At 40.3% G+C, this 21,440-nt stretch overlaps 3 protein-coding genes across 3 annotated transcripts; all 3 read left to right on the plus strand.

Moving 5' to 3' along the window:
• Positions 1-2,164: 2,164 nt before the first annotated feature.
• sars1 (seryl-tRNA synthetase 1) lies at positions 2,165-10,986 on the plus strand. Its single transcript, XM_054609526.1, has 11 exons — positions 2,165-2,356; positions 3,236-3,306; positions 3,463-3,543; positions 3,661-3,819; positions 5,398-5,541; positions 6,219-6,374; positions 8,146-8,367; positions 8,466-8,595; positions 9,334-9,491; positions 9,609-9,738; positions 10,057-10,986. Exons 1-11 carry the CDS (start codon positions 2,221-2,223, stop codon positions 10,215-10,217), a joined length of 1,548 nt encoding a protein of 515 aa, XP_054465501.1. The 5' UTR covers positions 2,165-2,220; the 3' UTR covers positions 10,218-10,986.
• Positions 10,987-11,659: 673 nt separating this feature from the next.
• On the plus strand, positions 11,660-13,456 carry LOC129100315 (PTB domain-containing engulfment adapter protein 1-like). The gene is made up of 7 exons (XM_054609911.1): positions 11,660-11,705; positions 11,795-11,872; positions 12,052-12,123; positions 12,395-12,493; positions 12,609-12,746; positions 12,846-12,950; positions 13,065-13,456. The coding sequence occupies exons 2-7, from the start codon at positions 11,825-11,827 to the stop codon at positions 13,125-13,127; spliced, it is 525 nt and encodes a 174-aa protein (XP_054465886.1). The 5' UTR covers positions 11,660-11,705; positions 11,795-11,824; the 3' UTR covers positions 13,128-13,456.
• A 1,305-nt stretch (positions 13,457-14,761) lies between these two features.
• On the plus strand, positions 14,762-21,292 carry tmem106c (transmembrane protein 106C). The gene is made up of 8 exons (XM_054609342.1): positions 14,762-14,861; positions 15,061-15,284; positions 15,971-16,034; positions 16,229-16,388; positions 17,262-17,402; positions 18,337-18,386; positions 18,888-18,941; positions 19,863-21,292. The coding sequence occupies exons 2-8, from the start codon at positions 15,074-15,076 to the stop codon at positions 20,029-20,031; spliced, it is 849 nt and encodes a 282-aa protein (XP_054465317.1). The 5' UTR covers positions 14,762-14,861; positions 15,061-15,073; the 3' UTR covers positions 20,032-21,292.
• The last annotated feature ends 148 nt before the right edge of the window (positions 21,293-21,440 follow it).

Genomic DNA, 21,440 nt, shown 5'->3' on the forward strand with positions numbered 1-21,440 from the left:
TGCATGAAGTGATTATGGGCACACTACATTTTATAAAATTGAAGTTATTGAATATCATTTTTCCAATAAAAATTCACCATAATTATCCAAAACCATTCAGTGTGTGAATTACTGTGTACTACTTCAGACCCCCTGAAAGCAACAATAGCAAAATCTCTCACTTGCAATTGTCACTAAAATGACAGTAAAAGGCTTGCTAATGCCCAGCAGTTTTCATCATTCAAACTGCAAAACATTTATTCACAAATATGAATGGTGAGTGCAAGAGACACAGCCAACCAGATCAGCAGAAGCGAGCTTGTCCTGACTTCTGTTTGTGGACTTAAACAGACACCCTTTGGACAAACTTCAACCACTTCAACTCATCATTGCGAGATGAGGCATGTCATTTTTTTTCTTTTGTGAATGCAACGCACTAGAAAACATATACACATGTAAAATACTTTGTAAGAGTCTATCTAATTTTTTGATTTTCCTCACATCAATAAAACAAACAGAATATAAGTTGGCCTTCCATATTAGATTTAATGTAATACGAAGGATACTATTATCAGAATTATATTAACATGTAGCTCCCTCGTGTGGATCAAAGGTGTACTGCAGATATAAATGTTGATTGAAAAAGATTTTGGAAGAAATTCTGCTGATTTATTTGGCGACCTTAATAATATGTTCTGCGATCCACCATGTGGACTTTGGGAACCACTGCTGTAAACTTTGATTGATCTGCAAACACTTCTTCCTCCACAACAAAGTGTATCAATATTAAAGCAATGAAAAAACTTTTATCACAGAAAAAGTGTCTCACTGTATCCGTAAGAACATGAAGTCACATAGAGAATCCACTGTGCTGTATTAGGGGGGCCTGACTACAAGATCTAATGTCTCTACTTTTAAAATGTCACTAATGTTGAAAAGTTGTTGAACCAAACGGAGACAAATATAATTCTTTATCATCTGGTTTTTATACCCCAGGGTTTAATATTGTGTCATCACAGGCTTGGTGATGATCACTGAAATAAATTGGTTATATTTTTTAACCAGAGTTGCAGGTGGAACAGAACCTCCAAAAGCTATATATATATATATATGTACATTTTAATGTTTGAGCTGTAAATTGTTACAAATCATTTCAGAGGCCAAAAATTGTTTCAGGACTTTATGCCAGGTGAAATATGGTTGTCATGATTCAATGAGCAAATGTTGCCAGTTGGAAGAAATGGTAGACAGGTGTCAAAAGCGTTGCAGCCGGTTATGGAGGAACTATTCAGATCATTCGCTGAAAGGTTCTTCCCTCCCTTCAGCTCCCCAAACCAAAATCTGAACACTGTATTGTTATTAAAGTGGAATAAAAATGAATAAGAGGATTATTATATGAAATAGTGCAACAAGGTCAAGCAATATAATTCAGGGCAAAACAAACAATGCCAAGAAAAACAACTCAAAAAGTGCTGACTGAGAACTATCAATAGCCCTATCAGTATGAAAATATTGATTGGTACAACTTCAGACTTTCACAAATAAACCACTGTAAAGCTTATTAAGTAATTTTCAATCTAGACCAACATTTTAAACAATCAGCTGGTGATATACAGTACCAGTCAAAAGTTTGGACACACCTTCTCATTCAATGGTTTTTCTTTATTTTTATTTCTTTCTACATTGTAGATTAATATTGAAGACATCCAAACTATGAAGGAACACATATGGAATTATGTGGTAAACAAACAAATGCTCAACAAACCAGAATATGTTTTATATTTTACATTCTTCAAAGTAGTTGAATGAGAAGGTGTGTCCACACTTTTGACTGGTACTGTATAGGGTGCGAAAATTAGAACCATATTTTTATTTTTAATGTGACATCACATCAAACGCTTTGACAAACTACATTTTTCATAATGTTACTGTTGAGATTTGCAGGTATTGCTGATGCTCCAGGTTGCCAGACAAGTGGAAAAAGCTCCCATCGTTTTGTATCTCAAACAGTAATAAAAAAATTATCAACTTTATCTGAATGAAGCAAAATTATGTTTTATAAACATACTCATTAGTTTCTAAATAATAAACCTTTCCATTAATGCATAATATCAACTCAAATGACGATAACGGTCTAGTGACTTGAGCAGCCGGACCTGGCAACCCGATGGAGCGGACGGAGGCGTCATCGCAGTGAGCGCAGTCAGGCTCTCTGCGGCAGACAGACAGCGTGGAGCAAACATGGTGCTCGACTTGGACCTGTTCCGCACCGACAAAGGTGGCGACCCAGAAGCCATCCGGGAGACCCAGAAGAAGAGGTTCAAAGATGTCACGCTGGTCGATAAGCTGGTGGCCGCTGATACGGAGTGGAGGAAATGTAAGGGTTCAATTCAGAGGAGCTAGCGTCGTTAGCGCGGTGGCTAACGATGCTAGCTCACGCCAAACTCCTTTAACAAAAACCCGCATTTGTGTTGTTAGTAGTTGAATAAAGCTATGTGCGCAGCCCACATGGTGCATTTAAAGACTGCATGTATTTTAGGACCACGTCTTCTATTCGGCGCCCTTAAAATACATAAAAAATGTTTTTTGTTGTCAGTAGCTTTGGTGTGATGTTCCCACTGAGGGAAGAGAATAGCACGCAATGAGGCTAATGTTAGCTTCTACGAATCCACATGAGCCATATGGTTATGCTCAAGTTACTTAATAATAAGCTTTTTATGGATGATAAACCAAGCTGTAGGTAATCAGACATAACCATGTGTTTTATTGGCAGATATATGACACAGAAGGTGGCTAATGCAGGGTTAGCTTAGCGATGCCGGGTGGTAACGTGCAATCTGATGCAATCCCAGCCTGCAACATGACAGCTCAACCTCGCCCTGCAGTGTAGCCACGCACACACACACACACACATACACACACACACACACACACACACACACACACACACACACATAAATAAAAGTGAGTCATTCTGATCCAGCATGGTAACAGGAATGATGTTTTTTCAGTACATTGTTGCTACTGTTTAAGTGACAAAGGTAGTTTTATTTACATATTTCCATCATCGTTTTTGATTGCGTGAGGGGGAGTTGCTACAGACAGCCACACCTGTTACCAGTCCTGCAATTCCAGCTTTCTCACACACACACACACACACACACACACACACACACACACACACACACAAACAAACAAACACACGTAAGCATGCATAACAATGAACTCACTTGACTTTTATTTAACCTCCCAACAGGCCGCTTCACTGCAGACAACCTGAACAAAGCTAAGAACCTCTGCAGCAAGAGCATTGGGGAGAAAATGAAGGTACGGAGAAACATCTGGACACTGAAAGACCGAACGTATGCTTGTTGATGTAGATTGAAAACCTCTGTCAGTATGTGTCCACTTTCCAGACCCGAGATGCAGTTTTGAAAGTTATTTTTGGCCTTCTTTAACACCTTTCTTATGTTGTAAATGCAGAAGAAGGAGCCAGTCGGGGAGGATGAGTCCGTACCCGAAGAAGCACAGAACGTGGAGTCCCTAACAGCTGAAACGCTCTCGGTATGACGGGTTTGTTTCACCTTTATGACAACTTTTTTTTTGCATGTTTGCTACACTGAAATCTCTGAAAACACATTTCTTTACTTGTTTGCACGCCTACCTTTTTTTCAACGTCAGCCCCTGACGGTGTCCCAGATCAAGAAGGTGCGTCTGTTGGTGGACGAAGCGGTGGAGAAAAGCGACAGCGAGAGGATAAAGCTGGAGGCGGTGCGCTTCGAGTACCTGAGGGAGATCGGCAACCTTCTGCACCCGTCTGTACCCATCAGCAACGATGAGGTGAGTGGTTCCATAAAGGCTGGTTAGAGTATGAGCCGAAATACATCACTTGGATTTAATGATACAGTTGAAGTAGCTGTTAATCCATCACCACATATTGTCACATTGATTGACATGGTCTTCCCCAGTAAATTGGATTAGATAACAAATGATACAGCAATTATTATGACATGTCATACCTAAATATATGATGGACTCCCATAAACGAGATGCAATACCTTGTCATGTCAATTATTGATGCCCCTTCACACACGGATGTCTAAACTGAAGTATTACTTTGTAATAATAGATGCTTACATTTTTTAATATTGCTCTAATTTGCACAGAGAATGTGTGTGTGCATTATAAAGATAAAATGTTTCAAATGGAGAGGATTATTTTGACATTTCAGGATAAATGCTTATTCCCTTTTTTGCTGAGTTTTTTCTGAAGAAGATGGATAGCATTATCATGTCTATATCCTAAATTTGAGTGCCAGCAGCTGGTTAGTGAAGGATAGTGTAAAGACAGGAAACCTGAGACCAATCCAGCCTAGCTGTTTCCATTCTGTATGCTGAGCTAAAATATGTATGTCCTGGCTAATCCGCAAATTTATCATAACATCTTTGCCTGGTATAGCAGCTGGATTGCTCGAGAATCGTGGGATTGAATATCGCACAAAAACCCATCTTGTCAGGCTTCAAATATTGCAGGCCTGTGCCCGGACCAATAGGCATCCTGTGAGGAGATACTGGCAGCTCCATGCATAGCTGAGCTGTGTGAGAGAGGACAGGGAGAGACGACTGTTGGTTCAAAACGACAGTGGCTGCTACTAAAGAGGTTAGCGTAGATGCTGCAATAGCATCAGTTCTATTAGAGCTGGAGAGTATTTCTTCAGTGAAAGAAGAGAAAAGAACAACACTGGAGGCTTTTCTGCATAGAAAAGACGTTTTCTCTCCTCTCTCGGCTGGCTTCGGCAACAGTTTGATTGACAGATGATTCATCCACGCAACCAACAATTAAACTACAGCTTTTGTTTTAGTTTGTTTGTTACAACTTGCTACAAGCCGATTGAGCAGAGCAGATTGAAATATTATTTTTCAAAATGTTCGTATCCTGTTTATGCTTGTTGAACAGGTGTGTTGGCTTTTTTTACTCGCAAAGGCTTTATTGCACGTACAGTAACAAGCGTAGCCTTTTGGCTGACATTGCTCTGTGTGTGGAGGACGGGGAGCTCAGCCCCGACACAGAGAGCAGAGGAGATGCTGCAGCGTGGTAATAGATTACACCAAAACACAGCTGTGGAGCTTATCATGCTAATAGCGGGCTTCGGTACACATCTTTACTTTTAACTGTTTAGCTAGAGTGAAAGAGCTGAACGTAATCTTTTGAAACGCAATCACATTCAGTTCTTAATGATATAAAAAAAAAAATGAAAAAGTGGCCGATCCTCGCATTTTAGGAGGTGGAACCAGAGAGTTTTTTGGCATTCCGGTTTGATAAATGACTCATTTAATCATCTTAAGTGAAGCAGATTGACTTTCTGCCAGTCGCCTGATTATCTTAATGTAATACTTCCTCTTGTTTCCTCCTGCACAGGACGCAGACAACAAGGTGGAGCGTACCTGGGGCGACTGCAGCGTCCAGAAGAAGTACTCCCATGTGGACCTGGTGGTCATGATCGATGGCTTTGACGGAGAGCGGGGAGCTGTTGTGGCCGGGAGCAGAGGTTACTTTCTGAAGGTGAGTGCAAATGTAACCCACAGCACATTCAGGGTTTTTGTTTTTTTGTTTTTTTTGCTCCTGTATAATAAATAAATAGAGAAAAAAGAAAGAAAAAAAGCCCAAGTTGAATTTCTTTGATAAACTATTTTACAAAAGTTGGAAAACATAGGAATCTATATATCCAACATTTACCAAGTTTCCACAAGTGTTACCGACTTAAAAAAAATGGAGGCTCTGTGTGCTATTTACATTTTAACAACCTCTCCTCTCCTCTCCGCTCTGTGTTCAGCAAGTTTTTACAGAATTTTAGTTATGTGACTGTTGGTCTCAACCAAATCAATCATGGCTTCCTAGTTGCCCTGAGGAGCTCAGAATTGAATGCCTTTCACAGGATCTGGTTTCTTCAAACGGTTTCTTTTGGGCGAGATTTTAAATGAGACATGGGGGATAAAATGTTTTGGATAAAATCTCTCAATTTTAGCAATGTTTTAGTTTATTTTTCTGACGGAAGCGTTCGTCACACACGATGTGTTGAAGGACCGTGGTAAAGATGAAATCTGACAATCATGATAGTTTTTAGAGCTTCGAGTTATGATAAACAGCGTAGTTTTGGCGATTGTTTAAAAAAAAAAACAACATGCAGCAGGTTTTGGGTTCAGAATTAATATTGTTTTCCTCTCCTCCGTTGTGTTCAGGGCCCGCTGGTGTTCCTGGAGCAGGCACTGATCACCTACGCCTTAAGGATACTCCACAGCAAGAACTACACCATGCTCTACACGCCCTTCTTCATGAGGAAAGAGGTCATGCAGGAAGTCGCCCAGCTCAGCCAGTTTGACGATGAGCTCTACAAGGTACGGAGGCTTTCTCTGCATTACTCCTCTCTTTCTGTCAGAGAGGGATATCCCTTCCTGCAGAGTCCATCATATCATAACGTTGAGCAGGATACAAATGAGATGAAACTATTTTAAGTAGTTTAGAAATCAAACACCAGCCGTATTGAAACCATTTTTCTAGAATGAGACGTTCAAGTGACCATGTAGTTGTGAAAGTACCACCTGGTGGCCCAAACAAAGTACTGCGCGTCGTTAGAGAGTACTAGCAGCAGTAGATATTGTGTTGTTATGAAATGATTTCAGTTTTCGGCCACTATAGAAGTTACTGTGACGTCTCAAGAAGTAAATATATTTAAGTAGAGGTTTGATAAATGCAGGTTCATTCAAACACAATTTAATTTGCCGAATGGATTCCCACGACCTTTCCATGACTTTAAACCAACTTTCATGAACAAACATTCTGACCGAATTCTATGATTTCAAATGTAATTGTCATTAAAAAAGAAGAACCTTAAAAGCTACAAAATCAGGTTTTGATGATGTATCTGAAGAGTTTGGCAGCATAGCTGTGGAAAAAACAGTTCACTGCATTAACATGATATTTGATTCATTTACATTTGCATCGTGATTTATTGTTTTCATACGTTCAAATATGAAGACATATTTTAAAGGGAGACACTACAGGTGAATAGGTTGAAAAATCAGATACCACTAGTGAGCTTACCCAGTTTATTACTTAGATTAAGACAGGTAGTTTTTGTAGTACACTTTTTTCTCAAAATTGATATTTAAATATAAAAATGAGGCATTATCTTATTAGATATGTGATAATTTCAATAGATTTCCAGAACAAACCTCTGGACATTGGACTAATCACGGTTCAACATTCATTTTTCATTTTGTTGACTTATAGAAGTCAAAGCTTTTTACAGAGGGGGTTTTGGATATGTCTTTTTACCTCTCTATAAATCTGATAAATATAATTGAATGTTCGTCATGTTTTTAGGAGTATAATCTTGTCTAAATCAGGCTATGAATGATATATGAACAAACCCCTTGATTAAAACCATCTATAGATAAGAATGAAACTGGAACGTTTGGTTTATGTTAGTGCTACTGAAGTGGACATTTCTGGATCAGAGTCTGAGAGAAAAAAAAAACAGTTTGAGGAAGCTACCTTTTTAAAAATAAAATGGCCCAAAATGTCAAAAATGTATCTGCATAAAAAACTGTTTTTGCCTGTGTCTCCCCTTAAAAGAATAGTTCACCGCAAAACAAATATAAATGATATAGATCACACATCTCCCTAAACTCTCTATCATCACAGAAAACACTTTCTATCAAATGAAGTTAAGGAGAGCACAGCTTTTGAAAAATAAAAGCATATCAGTGCAAAAAAGACCTCGATGAAGGACAAAAATAACAAAAAAGTTTAAAAATAAACCTGAAAAACGTTCTGAAAATTCTTGTATAGTATTTTCTAGTGTCCTATATAACTTTGTGGGCTCATGAAAATCCACACACATCTTTGCTGTGTGTGGAGTTCATATGAGAAAAGTGTTTAAAGTCCCAGTGTGTAGGATTTGGCAGCATCTAGCGGTGAGGTTGAGACAGTTCCTGCATAGTACGCCTTAATGTGTATTACATTGTTGATTTAAACAAATACACAGGTTATTATTAATACTGAAAATCATCTAACCACGGAAAAATGTTCCGTGACGCTTCCCAAAACTCTGGGATCTCACTTGCTCCTCCTCCTTCTCAACCCCCTTGTACGTCTTTACTCCAGGTCATCGGTAAGAGCAGCGAGAAGTCAGACGACAACTCCATCGACGAGAAGTACCTCATCGCCACCTCAGAGCAGCCCATCGCCGCCTTCCTGAGGGACGAGTGGCTCAAACCCGAGGACCTGCCCATCCGCTACGCCGGCTTCTCCACCTGCTTCAGGCAGGAAGTTGGCTCCCACGGCCGGGACACCCGCGGCATCTTCAGGGTCCACCAGTTTGAGAAGGTCAGTCGCATTTTCGATGACTTTTCATCGTTATTGAAATGCAGCATTTAAATAAATAAATAAATAAATGACATATGATCTGGTGGCTTTCTTTGCAGATTGAGCAGTTCATCTACGCCTCCCCGCACGACAACAAATCGTGGGAGATGTTTGACGAGATGATCGGGACGGCAGAAGAGTTCTACCAGACACTAGGAATTCCTTATCGCATCGTCAACATCGTCTCCGGTAGGTCTTCCACACGCACTTATAGACTCTTTTACAATATGTGAATTATGTAGCGGTGACATTTGAATTTCATTTTTTTTTTGAGGTGGTTCTGCGGTGATGGTAATTTATCACAGTATTACAAAATGAAAAGGGAAACTTTACGAGAAGGAGCCTTACCCATAATGTAAAGGTAATGTGAATCCACTCAGAGTCAGTTGCCTAGTAACAGCTCTGTTGTTGTTTTAAGGTCTGAGTGAACTGTATCAGAGTCCGAAAGGGTTTATTGCCAAGTACGTGTGTACAAACAAGGAGTTTGGCTTGGTGATTGGTGCACGACAGTAAACACAGTGTCAGACATAATTCAAAATAGGTATGTAAGTATAAAAATCCATTTCAGACATCACATAGAAAAATATGACAAACTTATTCCCAATGTTCCAACATTTTAGAAACCAAACAGTTAGCGGAGGAAATAATCTGCGGACAAAAGCGAAAATTTAAATAATATATTATATTACAAGCACAGCAAAATTGGTTATTTTTTAATATGATATATCCAATGTTTATGCAAAGCTTTCTCCCGTCAAGGCAATGATGGGTTTTAAGCAGTTTGCTTCATGTGTAACAGCGAATTTTGGCTGTTCTTTATATAATCAGTCCAGAAAAATTGGGACTTTTATTTATTTGTTACCAGCAGCTGTTAGAGCAGTGAGCGCTAGCATGACTTTGACATCTACTAACTGTACGTCTGTATAGGTGCCTTGAATCACGCCGCCAGTAAGAAGCTGGACCTGGAGGCCTGGTTCCCCGCCTCTGGTGCCTTCAGAGAGCTGGTCTCCTGCTCAAACTGCACCGACTACCAGGCCCGGCGCCTCCGCATCCGCTACGGTCAGACCAAGAAGATGATGGACAAGGTGAGGCGCTCCTCTGCTGTCTCTGGGCTGCCCGTTTAACTCCAGAACATGACAGAGGCCCTATCCCCTACTGCAGCTGCATAGTCTAACCACGCTTCCTCTCTGTGCGTCACGCAGGCCGATTACGTGCACATGTTGAACGCCACCATGTGCGCCACCACTCGCGTCATGTGCGCCATCCTGGAGAACTACCAAACCGAGGAAGGCATCGTTGTTCCAGAGATGCTCCGGCCGTTCATGCCTCCTGGTAAGCTGTGCTGAGGGGTTTCACAGCCCGTGTGTTTGTGCATGACTAATAACAAGTGGATGCTATGAAGCATTTTGGTCAATGAAGACCTTAGGAGGAAGACTTCCTTCTCATTATTAGCTCGGCCTGTAGTTCTTTTGGTTAGTGTGTTAATTAGAGCTGGACTGATTAATCAGCCGTAACCAAAATGTTGAACTATTCCTTTAAGTGCTGTCACAGTTTTTTGTTTCACACATGGATGATGTTGGTGTTATTTCTTTGTTTGTTTTATTAATTTATTTAATGTATTATTTTTTAAAAAACTTTTTTCACCTCCAGGCTTGACAGACTTCATAAAGTTCGTCAAGCCCGCTCCCATCGACCAGGAGATGGCTAAGAAAGCGAAGAAGCAGAACGACGGAGGGAAGAAGAAGAAGCAGGGAGGAGGAGACCAGAAGCTTCCCAACGCCATGGAGACCATGTCCGTCAACGACTCGTAGGCCGCAGCACGCGGCGGCGATCGCGTCGCTACGACACCCCACGAAGAGAGACACCGATGGAACAGAGCTCCGTCACATGTGTGTCTATCTGAATGGATGGTGTTCATCTCAGCTGTTCCTCCCCACATTCACGTAGAGCACTGAGAAAGGCCCACTCTCTGTGCTCTCACCTACATATACAGCTCACTTCAGAGTCCACTGACCGTCCGTCCGTCTGTCTGTCCGTCTCTTTCTCACCTCTGCAGCGACACTGAGCCTAAAACGAACAGATGAGACTACTGCTAAAATCCTGGCTTCACTTCATTGCAGTAGTTTCAAAGACTTAAACGTTACAAGTACATGTTAGTCTGCAGCTTTCTGGGATCTGTAATGGGCAATAAAGGTGTGGGGGTTTTTTATCCCGTATAACTGGTCAATAACTGAAATCTTCAGCTTTTTTTTCCTAGAACAAAACCTGCATCTCTAATGTAAAATGTTATGAATATGAGTCTGAAACAGCTTTAAAGCTGATCTAAATTCTACTATTCACGAATCAATTTCAATCAGGGATCGGGAATTTGATCCTGTCTGATTTAGGCTTCTCTTCATCTTCTCTGACCACAATCATCATCTTCTTCGACCTTTGTTGCGAGACGTCATTGTTGAACATAATGCTTTTCTTGGCTTATGATCGAGACATTGTATGAACTCGCTAATATAAAGATATATATGATTGAGCATTGATGAAGTGGCACTTTCTGCAAAACAAATATTAAAAACGGTTGGTATGGAAGGTATTTTTTGTTGGGTTTTTTTTTTTTCCAGTGAGTCTACAGTACATGTCTTTTTCATGCAGTATGTGTACATTTACAGTGAAGTACTTGTGATGTAGCTCACAGTATCAGTAGGAACTCCATGTTAGTTCACACACCTCTGATGTAATCTATGAAATATGTTAATCAAAGCATCTGATTGCAGGAAACACCAGTTTACCATATTAGGATTGGCAAAATAGCCTTATTTTGAGAAAACAACATCCAAATGATCAACTGCAGTCTCCAGTGGAAGACCACGGTGTGATATTTTAATTTTAATTTATACAAATCTGAACCTTTTTAAGGTAAGAATTTGCTTAATTAAGACGGTCAAGATTGCCTTATTTTGGTGAAAGAACCGATGGAAATAAAGGGTTTCTCCAGTGAAAGTATCAGTGGGAACTCAACAAAAACCCTCTAATACTTTAAATTCATACAATTCTGAAACATTGTAATTAAAAAATATATATATATGTTCAGACCATCAAACAAGAAATACCAGATTCTTCAACATGCTGTTACATTCAGGATATTATGTAGGCTTTGAATTTCCCATGCACTAGAGATATCTGATGAAAGTGCAATAAGGAACAGGACCCTACGGTTACTCATTAACACCAACAGACTTTACACCCTTAAGTTTATAGTGCAATAAGAAGCCGATGCTCTCTGGTGAAAGTACATTTACACACAGGTAAGATGAATTTACAGTATCTCTTTCACGATTCAAAAACATATGTAGCCCTGAATGTCTAATTTCTCATCTTTTACGTCTACCTGTAGGGTTCAGTTGTGCCACCAGACGTGTTCAAAATGAGTGACACCTCAGAGGATGATAATGAGATCTCCTTTAAAGTAAAGGTAAATACGGATTTTTGACAGCTCAAAATAGCATTGTGTGGTGGAGGATCAAGTACAAGGTGAGGTACTTGTGATTGTGCTTCAGCAGCTTTTCTTAATGTGACTTTAATCTGATATATTTAGCTTTGTTTAAAACACCGTTTCCCACATTCATGTGTATTTCTTTCTCCAAACTGTAGTTTCTTGGCCGCGTTGAGGTGGTCCGCCCTGATGGACTACAGATCCTGTCCGAAGCGGCTGAGAGCCTAAAGGTCAGCCACTACTGCTCACATCCCATTCTAGTTATTACTGTTATTCCCCATTACAGGGAAACACACTTTCTATTGATATAATTTCCATGTAGATGTTAATGCAAACGCTCTGACTTGGACGCTTGGATTCTTCTGCACATAAGTAACTTGTATTCTAGTGGGAAACTCAGTTCGTATCCACTATATTAGCTATATTATAAACGTATTAACTAAATAGGTTGGCTTTACAGATGCAGTTATTAACGTGTAACCCATTGACTCTCATCCCTAGATGCCAAATCACTTCTCCTCAGAAAAGGCAGCGAAGAAGAGCAAAGTCCATCTCTTCCTGTCACTGAGTGGAATAGACGTGTTGGAAAGCGAAACCAAGGTCTGTGACAAAAGTGTACCAGTTGATCGTACCAGACGGAGGATTAAAAACGATTTGATGATTTATTTTGCCTTCTATTCTCAATTTTAATCTCTTTGTTGTCCCCTCCCCTCAGTTTTTGTTGTACTCGTGTCCTCTGTCCACTATTTCCTTCTGTGCCGTCCTGCCGTCTTCACCCAAAGTCTTTGGATTTGTGGCCCGACACCCTGCAGCCGACATGAACCACTGTTATCTGTTCCAGAGCAAGAAGTTTGTGAGTTATGCCAGTACAGCTATGCATTTCCTACACAAACTTTTATTGTTATTTGAGCAGCAGATCACTGATATTAATATTGGAAGTATGAATTTACAGTCTCACGTGCTGGTCTCAGTAATCGGGGATGCCTTCAGAGCTTCAAAAAAAGAGAAGAGCGTCAGGGGAGGAAGGGACCTGATAGTGGAGGCCCTCAGACATAAGGTGAGGTCTGCTTTGGATTTTAAATTACTATCAGAGCTTGGGTCAGAATTTATTTTCAATTCTTGGATCTCAATTTACCTTCATTTGTATCATTCTTTTCTACTTTTTTTCCAGAACAAAATACTGCAAAGAGAGAATGTTGAGCTGAGGAGGATGCTTGCTGGACAGACCAACTAACTACAGCTACTAATATATGCTGTTGCACTGATTCACACATATACACATGTTTAGTCTTGTGCTAAATATAAAAAGACATAATAATACAGTGATTATTGCTTCATAAATAGTTACAGTACAGTATAATTGCATGTTGGACCATGTTTGAAAATGTATTGATTAATGTGTTGATTAATTTATCTGCTAAAGGTAAGGCTCTTTTTCTTAAGTTGTTTTTTTTCACTTACTCCTCCATTTGAGTTAAAGCAAGACCCAAATGTCACTAAATTTGTATATTTTATTACAAGTTGAAACTGCAATTTGGGGCGAAATCATACTAATAAATGGAGTCAAAAAAAGCAAAAGGTCACGTGTCATCTTGCATATAAAACGGTTTGTTATGGTAATTTCTCTCTGCTTGTGTGACGTGTTCATTTGTATTACTTTTGGCACAGTTTTAACATACAGCACAGGATTCTCCTATTTCATTGTCATTGTCTCACACTACCAACTGCTTAAATACTGTAATGCTGCTCTTGTACGTAGAATGATCTTGTTTTAGGAGTTGGAAATATGCTAGTATTGACATATGAGTTCACTCAGTGATTTAAACCGGATATACCCTAATCTTACAGTACATGGGCCCATAGAAAAATTGGCTTTTAATCCCGGTGCTCTTCCTGGGGGCTTGCATATTACAATTACATACAACATTTCATGTAGGTAGACCTAAATGATAAAGGCACCAATGCTGTCCTAACTATGGGTAAATCACACATATGGGGGCGGCTGTGGTACATGAGGTAGAGCGCTTGTCCCGTAACCACAAGGTTGGTGGTTCAAACCCCTCTACCGGCAACATGCTGAGGTGTCCTTGAGCAAGACACCCAACCCCAAGTTGCTCCCCGGGCGCTTCATTGCAGCCCACTGCTCCTCCGGGATGGGTTAAATGCAGAGAAATAATTTCCCCATTGTGGGACTAATAAAGGCTTAATTAATTAATATTGGAAAAGTCCAAGTGTGTGTCAATGCTTAAAAGGCTTAAAAGGCTTAAAACAAAGAAACAAACATCTGAACAAAGTCACATCCACTCCTCTCCAGTAAGATATTCAAGTAGTACTTCTACTACTCAAGGAGTACACATCCTGACTACTTAGTTATATATATATATATATATATATATATATATATATATATATATATATATATATATATATATACACACAGGAAAAGTGGCAGTCCATGTCGATGTGTCCTTGGGCAAGACACTTAACCTGAGTTGCTCCTAAAGGCTGTGCCATCTGTGTATGAATGGGTGTGAATGATTAGATAGATCCTGATGGGCAGGTGGCACCTTGCATGGTAGCCCCTGTCATCAGTGTATGAATGGGTGAATAATATGTAATGTAAAAGCGCTTTGAGTGGTCAGAAGACTAGAAAAGTGCTAAACAAGTCCAGTCCATTTACCATTTCCATTTAGAGTACTTGTACTTTGTGCAATGACAATAAAATGGAATCTAATCTAATCTAATTAACCGGAGTGCGGCCTAAGTGATCTGGGTAGAAGTGCGTTTACCAGCCGGAGGGTGGCAGTAATGCGACTAACAGGCTGCAAGCTGCCCTTAAAAATCCCAGAAGAAGAAGAAGAAGCGGCAGAAGACCATACGCAGCACAACATGACCGTACACTCCGGTATGACAGGAGGGACACGGCGTACGTCTGGGATGTCCACGTCGAGTTGTTAGGGTCTCACACGTGAGTATAGTTTGTGTTCTTAAGACAAACAATGCCACAGGTGGCTAAAGTCACTGAAACGTGACACCTCTGTTAGCAAACTAAGCTAGCATAGAAGCGCCGCGCAGGAACTGCTGGCGTGTGCGTTTTTTGTGTTTGTTTGTTTTGTTTGTTGTTGTTTTTTTTAATGGCTGAACGTCTCGCTCTCGTCCACGTGCAGACCGCTCGGGGCCATGGGGACACGGTTGTCTCGCGACGGCAGCAGCCTGTCGCTCATCCCGGAGAGTCAGAGCACCGGGCAGCGCGGGAGGGAGGACTCCGACAACGAGTCTCTGGACGGGCTGGTCCGGCGGGAGGACATCGCTCAGTTCCCCTACGTGGAGTTCACCGGCAGGGACAGCATCACGTGTCCGACCTGCCAGGGCACCGGACGGATCCCCTCTGGTGAGGAGCACCACGCTGACTGCGGACTGGACTGAAAGACTCTCAACCATAATGTTCATTATTCATATTAGTTATTCAACTGCAGGCTCAAAAAGTGTGAAAAAATTGTTATTATAAGTATCTGCAGGGTTGTCTAGAGCGTTATGGTGCATGTTTCCTTTTCAGCATTTGATAAAGCAGACCTGGCACTGAATGTAGTTTAAGATAAGATAAGATAAGATAAGATAAGATAAGATGAGATAACCCTTTATTATTTTACAATAGTGACGTCATTCAAAGGAAGAGGCTGACATGCAGTCTCAGAGGTTTCACCCTGTGTCCCAACACATATAATAATAATAATAATAATAATAATAATAGTACATTTTATCTATAGAGCGCTTTTCAGAGTACTCAAATATGCTTTACAGACATTTAAAAACAGCATATAACAGCTACACACTAAAAACTTTAAAACACACAGCATTAGTCAGACTTTAAAAGCAGTTTTAAAGAGGTGAGTTTTGATTTCTGATTTGAACATTGAAAGATTATTGCAGTCTCAGATGTGTTTGGGGAGAGAGTTCCAGAGAGAAGGGGCAGCTATTGAAAATGTGTGTGTATATATATATATATATATATATATATATATTCTAAGGGGAGACACTGATCGATGTGTTGCATGACCTGTTATCTCCTCCTGATAGAACAAGTGAACGAGCTGGTCGCATTGATCCCATACAGCGACCAAAGGCTGCGGCCCCAAAGGACGTAAGTAATCTCACGGCCATTATTGGTGCTTAAAACACATTGGAAGCTTATTGTTGCACGCTGTACAGCTTCTGTAGTTGTCAAAGTCAAGTGGTATTTATGTGTCATTCAACATTTTTTGTATCCATGCTTTAGGTGCACGGGTTAGAGAGAGAGAGAGAGAGGACCTACTTTTTGTTGTTCTTGTGTCGTAGGAAGCTGTACGTGGTCCTGTCGGTTGTGCTGTGCCTCCTCGCTTCCTCGCTCGTGGCCTTCTTCCTCTTCCCTCGCTCCGTGGTGGTGGTGGATGATGGGATACACTCGGTGAACGTGCGCTTCGACCACTCCAACCTGAAAGTCCTCATGAACATGACGGTAGGTTTTTGGTTTTTTTTCTCACATACTTACTCTCATTTTGGAGGATGAAGTTTGTGGCATCACAGAGAGAGGTAATATAAATGAATTGGACATAATGTTAGACACCCATCAAGTAAGTGCTCTTTATAAACTGGCAACTTAGTTTATCTGAATCTAAAAAAAAAAAAGTCAATTTGATTTGTGTGGTATGTAGAATAAATCAGATTGGTTGCATCCTTACTTTGGGAGATGTGGTAAGAAAATGATCCGGTTTAGCGGAGTCCTTGTTCTGTTTTATGCAGCCAATCAGAGCTGATGTGATTAGTTGATTAATTGATCAGATGATTGGTAGGAAAAACTTTTTTTTTTTTTTAAGCCAAATTGCTAAACATGTGTAAATGTGTTTTCTTCAAACATGCACTTTGGATGCTTCTCTTTGTCGTAATGACCTAAATTACAATTGGCGTTTTCAATTTGTTTTTGACAGAACGATGAATGGATGAATTTAGAAAAGATTTAATGATGGTGTGGAAAATTGTTAGTTACACCCCTAATCCAAATGCAGAGCAAATGTTCCTTTTTAATGTCTCATACTTTGTTTTATATTTTTCCTTCTTCCTAACTGTTATTCTATTTCTGTGTAAGTATATCAAGAGGAAGGCAAAACGACAGAGCCAAACTGCTCGTATTGGGCACACGTACTTGGCAATAAATCTGATTCTGAATCTGATCCCGTGGTCTGAAGTGTCTCAGAGAAAAAGTGAATTGAAGCTTTTCTCTGCAAATGTTGCTTCTGTAGCCCCAGTTGTCGTACGTTAGTCTAATTTCTAACCTGTAACCTAATGCAGAATCAACGCGATACATGTTTTATTACTTTCTTTTTTTCCCCAGAGCACTCTGAACCTCAGCAACCCAAACTTCTTCTCGGTGCTGGTGCAGAGCGTGAGCTGCCAGGTCCTCTACATGAAGACTGTGATCGGAACGCAGCAGCTAGACAGTGTCACCACCATCCTGCCGCTCAGTCAGCGCCAGGTAAAAACAGAAACGGACTCATTTACACTGTGTATATACATATACATAGCCGACCAGTGATGATGTTTACTTTGTGCACAATAAACATTATCAGTGGTCGCTCCAGACACTGCTCCCGGTACAAAGTCTGCAAACAATGACTTTTAAAAGCGTACAGAGGCGCGCCCGCTATGGGATTGTTTCGTTTGATAGACTGGTTTGAACTCTAGCTCCACTGCAGACTCTCCCGCTAAAGGGTTAAATGCTCTATAAGACACGAGTGCAAGAACAACACACACTGAAATAACGAGGCTGACATCATTCTACGTTACTCTCACCGTCAACAAAACCAGGGCTGACTTGATCCTGCTAACCGCTGTGGATCTTATTCCTTCTACTCTGTTGACTACAATGGAGATGGGAACTGTAGTTTATTTTTTAATCGCTCTACACGCACCATCCTTCTGCCACAAATGCAGCACTCGCTAATATTACGAATGTAGAGCTGCAACGATTAGTCGACCAGTTGATTATTCAAAAGACAGGAAGATCGTTTCAGTAGTTTTTAATGCAAAAAAAAAAAAAAAGGCAAAAAAAGCTGTTTTTTAAGCCTCTCAAATGTGGCGATTACCTACATTTCTCCATTTTTATATCGCATCAAACTGATCGCTTTAGGTTTTGAACAGACAGAACAAGTACGGACATTTTTCAATATTGAATCGTATAATCTAGGGAATCGTTGGCAGATTTAACAGATATGAAAATAACCCTTAGTTGAAATGTAACTTCTGTCTTGGTACCTTTCTCTAAATACAGCAGTACCCAGCTTTATTTAGGAAATGATTTAGCCCTAGTAAAAAAAAGATAGAAATATCCATACGTCCTCCACTCAAGTGTGACGTCCTCATCATTTCTACGCTTTGTGTTGTTTGTGTAACGGCTCTGTCTCCTGCAGGTGAACTACACGGTCAGTGTGGAGATTGGTAGCAGCGCCCCCTACGTCTAGTAAGTGTCTCTGCCTAAACTGTCCAAACAGCCTTTCTTTCTAGTGGCTTCATAAAACACACAACTTTGACAAAACTCTACTTTGAGTTGTGAATGGTCATCGGCTAAAAGGGTTACTCCGGTGATTTTAAACGTAGACCTCCATCAAGCAGGGGGGCTCGAGAGAGACAGATTAATGAAAGAGTGGTCAAAACCCTCTTGGCTTACAGGCTCTTAATCCTGCGCTTCCCATGATGCAACGCAACAGCATCTTCTGTTACATCCTCCTTGTTTCCTAAATGTCTACATCTTCTCAACTCCACACCTCCAATTTGAAACACAGGCTTTCTTATATTTATATTTGTAATCTGCTCCTTTTTTAACTTAAAACACATTAAAGCTTTTTTTTTTTCTGTGTCGGCAATAAAGCCTTGTGTAAATGACACAAAGAGACAACGAGTGGAAGAATGTCGGTACTCCAGCTCAACAATCTAAACCTTTTCTGTTTCCTTTCCTTTCCAGCGCCTTCTGCACCATGCCCAGCATTAAGGTCCACAACATCGTCGTATATATGCAGTAAGTATCTCTTCACCTTTCAGAAGTACTTGGATGCTACACTAAAGGAAAATGACTCTGCTCAAAATGTTACTCAAGTAGAAGCACAGAAGTACTGGCTGCTAAACACTGTATACTTAATTTATTAAGTACAGTGCTTGTTACCTACTTCCTAAAGTTTCCAGCAAATCCTAAACATGTCAATTTCAAAAAGATATTTCTGTCCTAAAAAATTGTTATACTTAATAAACATTATTTAAGTAAAAAAAAATTGCAATCCATTTATTCAAAAGTATTCTTTCTTTCTTTCTTGGAACATAAAAGGGAAATGGACCAGAATAGTGGAAAAAATGGTCTTTTAGAAAAATCTCAATCAACTTCAAACGTGTAATTTAAAAAAATAATAAGATAAAACTAACAGGACTAAATGTCTTGATGCAAGGGGAATCCATCACATTTTAGCAGCTGACAATATATTGAGTCAAAAATGAGCAAAGTAATAGCTGTCAGATAAACATAGTGGAATAACGGGTAACATCTTTTCTTTTGAAATGTAGAAGTATGAAAAAGCATAAAACAGCAGCACTCAAGTGCCTGTAATCAGTGGAGAGGCAGCTGTGTGCTCTGTGTGTGTCATGTTATGTAACACAAGAGACACTGTGACCACACAAGCCACTTCCTCAAAGTTAGTGCACGTGTGACCCTGGGGCGCACCAGTACCAGTACTTCACTTGTTGCATTGTAGTTCAGACAGAATAACTATCATTTCCCACACTGGAGGAGTTTTCCTAGCTAGTTGTTATGAAATATGATCTAGCATATAAAGGGCTTTCAGAAAGCCAGCCGTGAGGTCATTCCTGTGGCCACATCATGTATTTTGCCTTAATGATAAATATTGGAATAGACTGCCCTTCATTTCCGTTCCCCCTGCTTGTTTTCCAGAACCTCAGTGAAAACCTCCTACATGGTGAGAACGTCCCAGAACAGCCTGGAGGCGTACCGCTACATAGACTGCGGCTCCAACACCACCCGCTCCCGGACTAACGAGTACCAGCAGCATCCTTCCTCCGCCCGCTCACTGCCGGTAAAAACCCAGCCTCTTCTGATGTGAACGGAAGGATCTCTCCTCCGCGGCGGTGCAGCACGCCTTCAAGCACAATACCAAATGGTGCTTTCTTATAAGCTCACTCCAATATTTGAAACTTAAATGTTAACTTGTGCCCTTGGATGATGAAGTAGGAAAACAAGTCTGTGGGAAGGGGATGTTGTGAAACGCTTGTTTTTCTTTTTTTTTTTTTTTTTTTTAAACTGCACCTTTTTTTTCATCGGACATCCCAGAAGGCAACTGATATACGGTTTCGTGGCGGTTCTCGTTTGGCCTGGATTTTTCTTGCCCTTTTTTTTTTTTTTTTTTAGTTGCCTTACCGGGGCTGATGATTGCCTGAACTTACCACGTCTATAATCCAAGTTTAACAAAGGTCATTTTTGCTATTTCAAACTTGCTGACAGACGACACCGTTATTGGCTTTAATGGACGTCACAGAGCTCCGTCTGTCTGCTGCTGCTGCCACATCTGTAGAACTCTCTTCAGCTTTGCTCAAATGACTTTTTGGTGTTGCAACACTGTCTTGGACCGAGATGTGCTGACTTCTCTTTAAAAAAGACGGGGGAGGAGGTCAGTCTGCTGTTTTTCTATTTTTGGATGCTATGCAAAGGAGGGATAATTTAATGATGGATGTTTTTTTGGCACCTGGAAACTGGGACGCGTTCTTAAACATATTGCTTTTGCGGTGTTATTTAACAACGGCATTCAACATGTCCCTGATGTTTTTTAAATGTTATTTCTCTCATCACAGCAAGTCTAAGCACACTGGTTTTTAGTGTCAGAGAGCAATAAACTGCTCACAAAGTATCAGTGAAGCTGATTAGGGATCTACAGGATCAGTGAAGTCTTAAACATTCACACTCTTGTCTAAACTACTGAAAGGAATAGAATATGTGCTGCTGAGCGTCTGCAAACGGGATCGACTCTGCTCCTTCCTTTGGCCTTATCCATCATCTGTGTGTTTTAATCAACTCCTCTGTGTCTGTCAATCAAACGCCACTGTGGATGTTTGACCAGGAAGTCCGTTTAGTCCAGATCCTTGTGGTCGACTGAGGCTTTACAGCACCAAGTATTTTCAAATGAATTCTGCTGCAGGCTATGTTCTGCGTGAATGTGTCATTTATGTCATAACAAAAGTTTTTATTTAAAGGGACAGTTGTTTGTAAATTTGTGAATGAGAATTTTTACCAGGGTTTTTAAAAAGAATACAGTTTATATTGTCATGCAAAACAGCTATTAAAGGGACGTGTGAATAAATAAAACTAATGAACCAATGCTTGTTGTTTCAGATTTTATTTTCTTAATTTTAAGCTGCATCAATTCATTGCTGGTATCTGGAAACCTCCATTGTAAAATGAAAAACGTATTAAAAATGAATAAAATATAATAGCTGCAGCCCTTAACGACTATTAACC

The sequence above is a fragment of the Anoplopoma fimbria genome, chromosome 12 (genome assembly GCF_027596085.1).
Source record: "Anoplopoma fimbria isolate UVic2021 breed Golden Eagle Sablefish chromosome 12, Afim_UVic_2022, whole genome shotgun sequence".
In the NCBI taxonomy this organism is placed as follows: Eukaryota; Metazoa; Chordata; class Actinopteri; order Perciformes; family Anoplopomatidae; genus Anoplopoma; species Anoplopoma fimbria.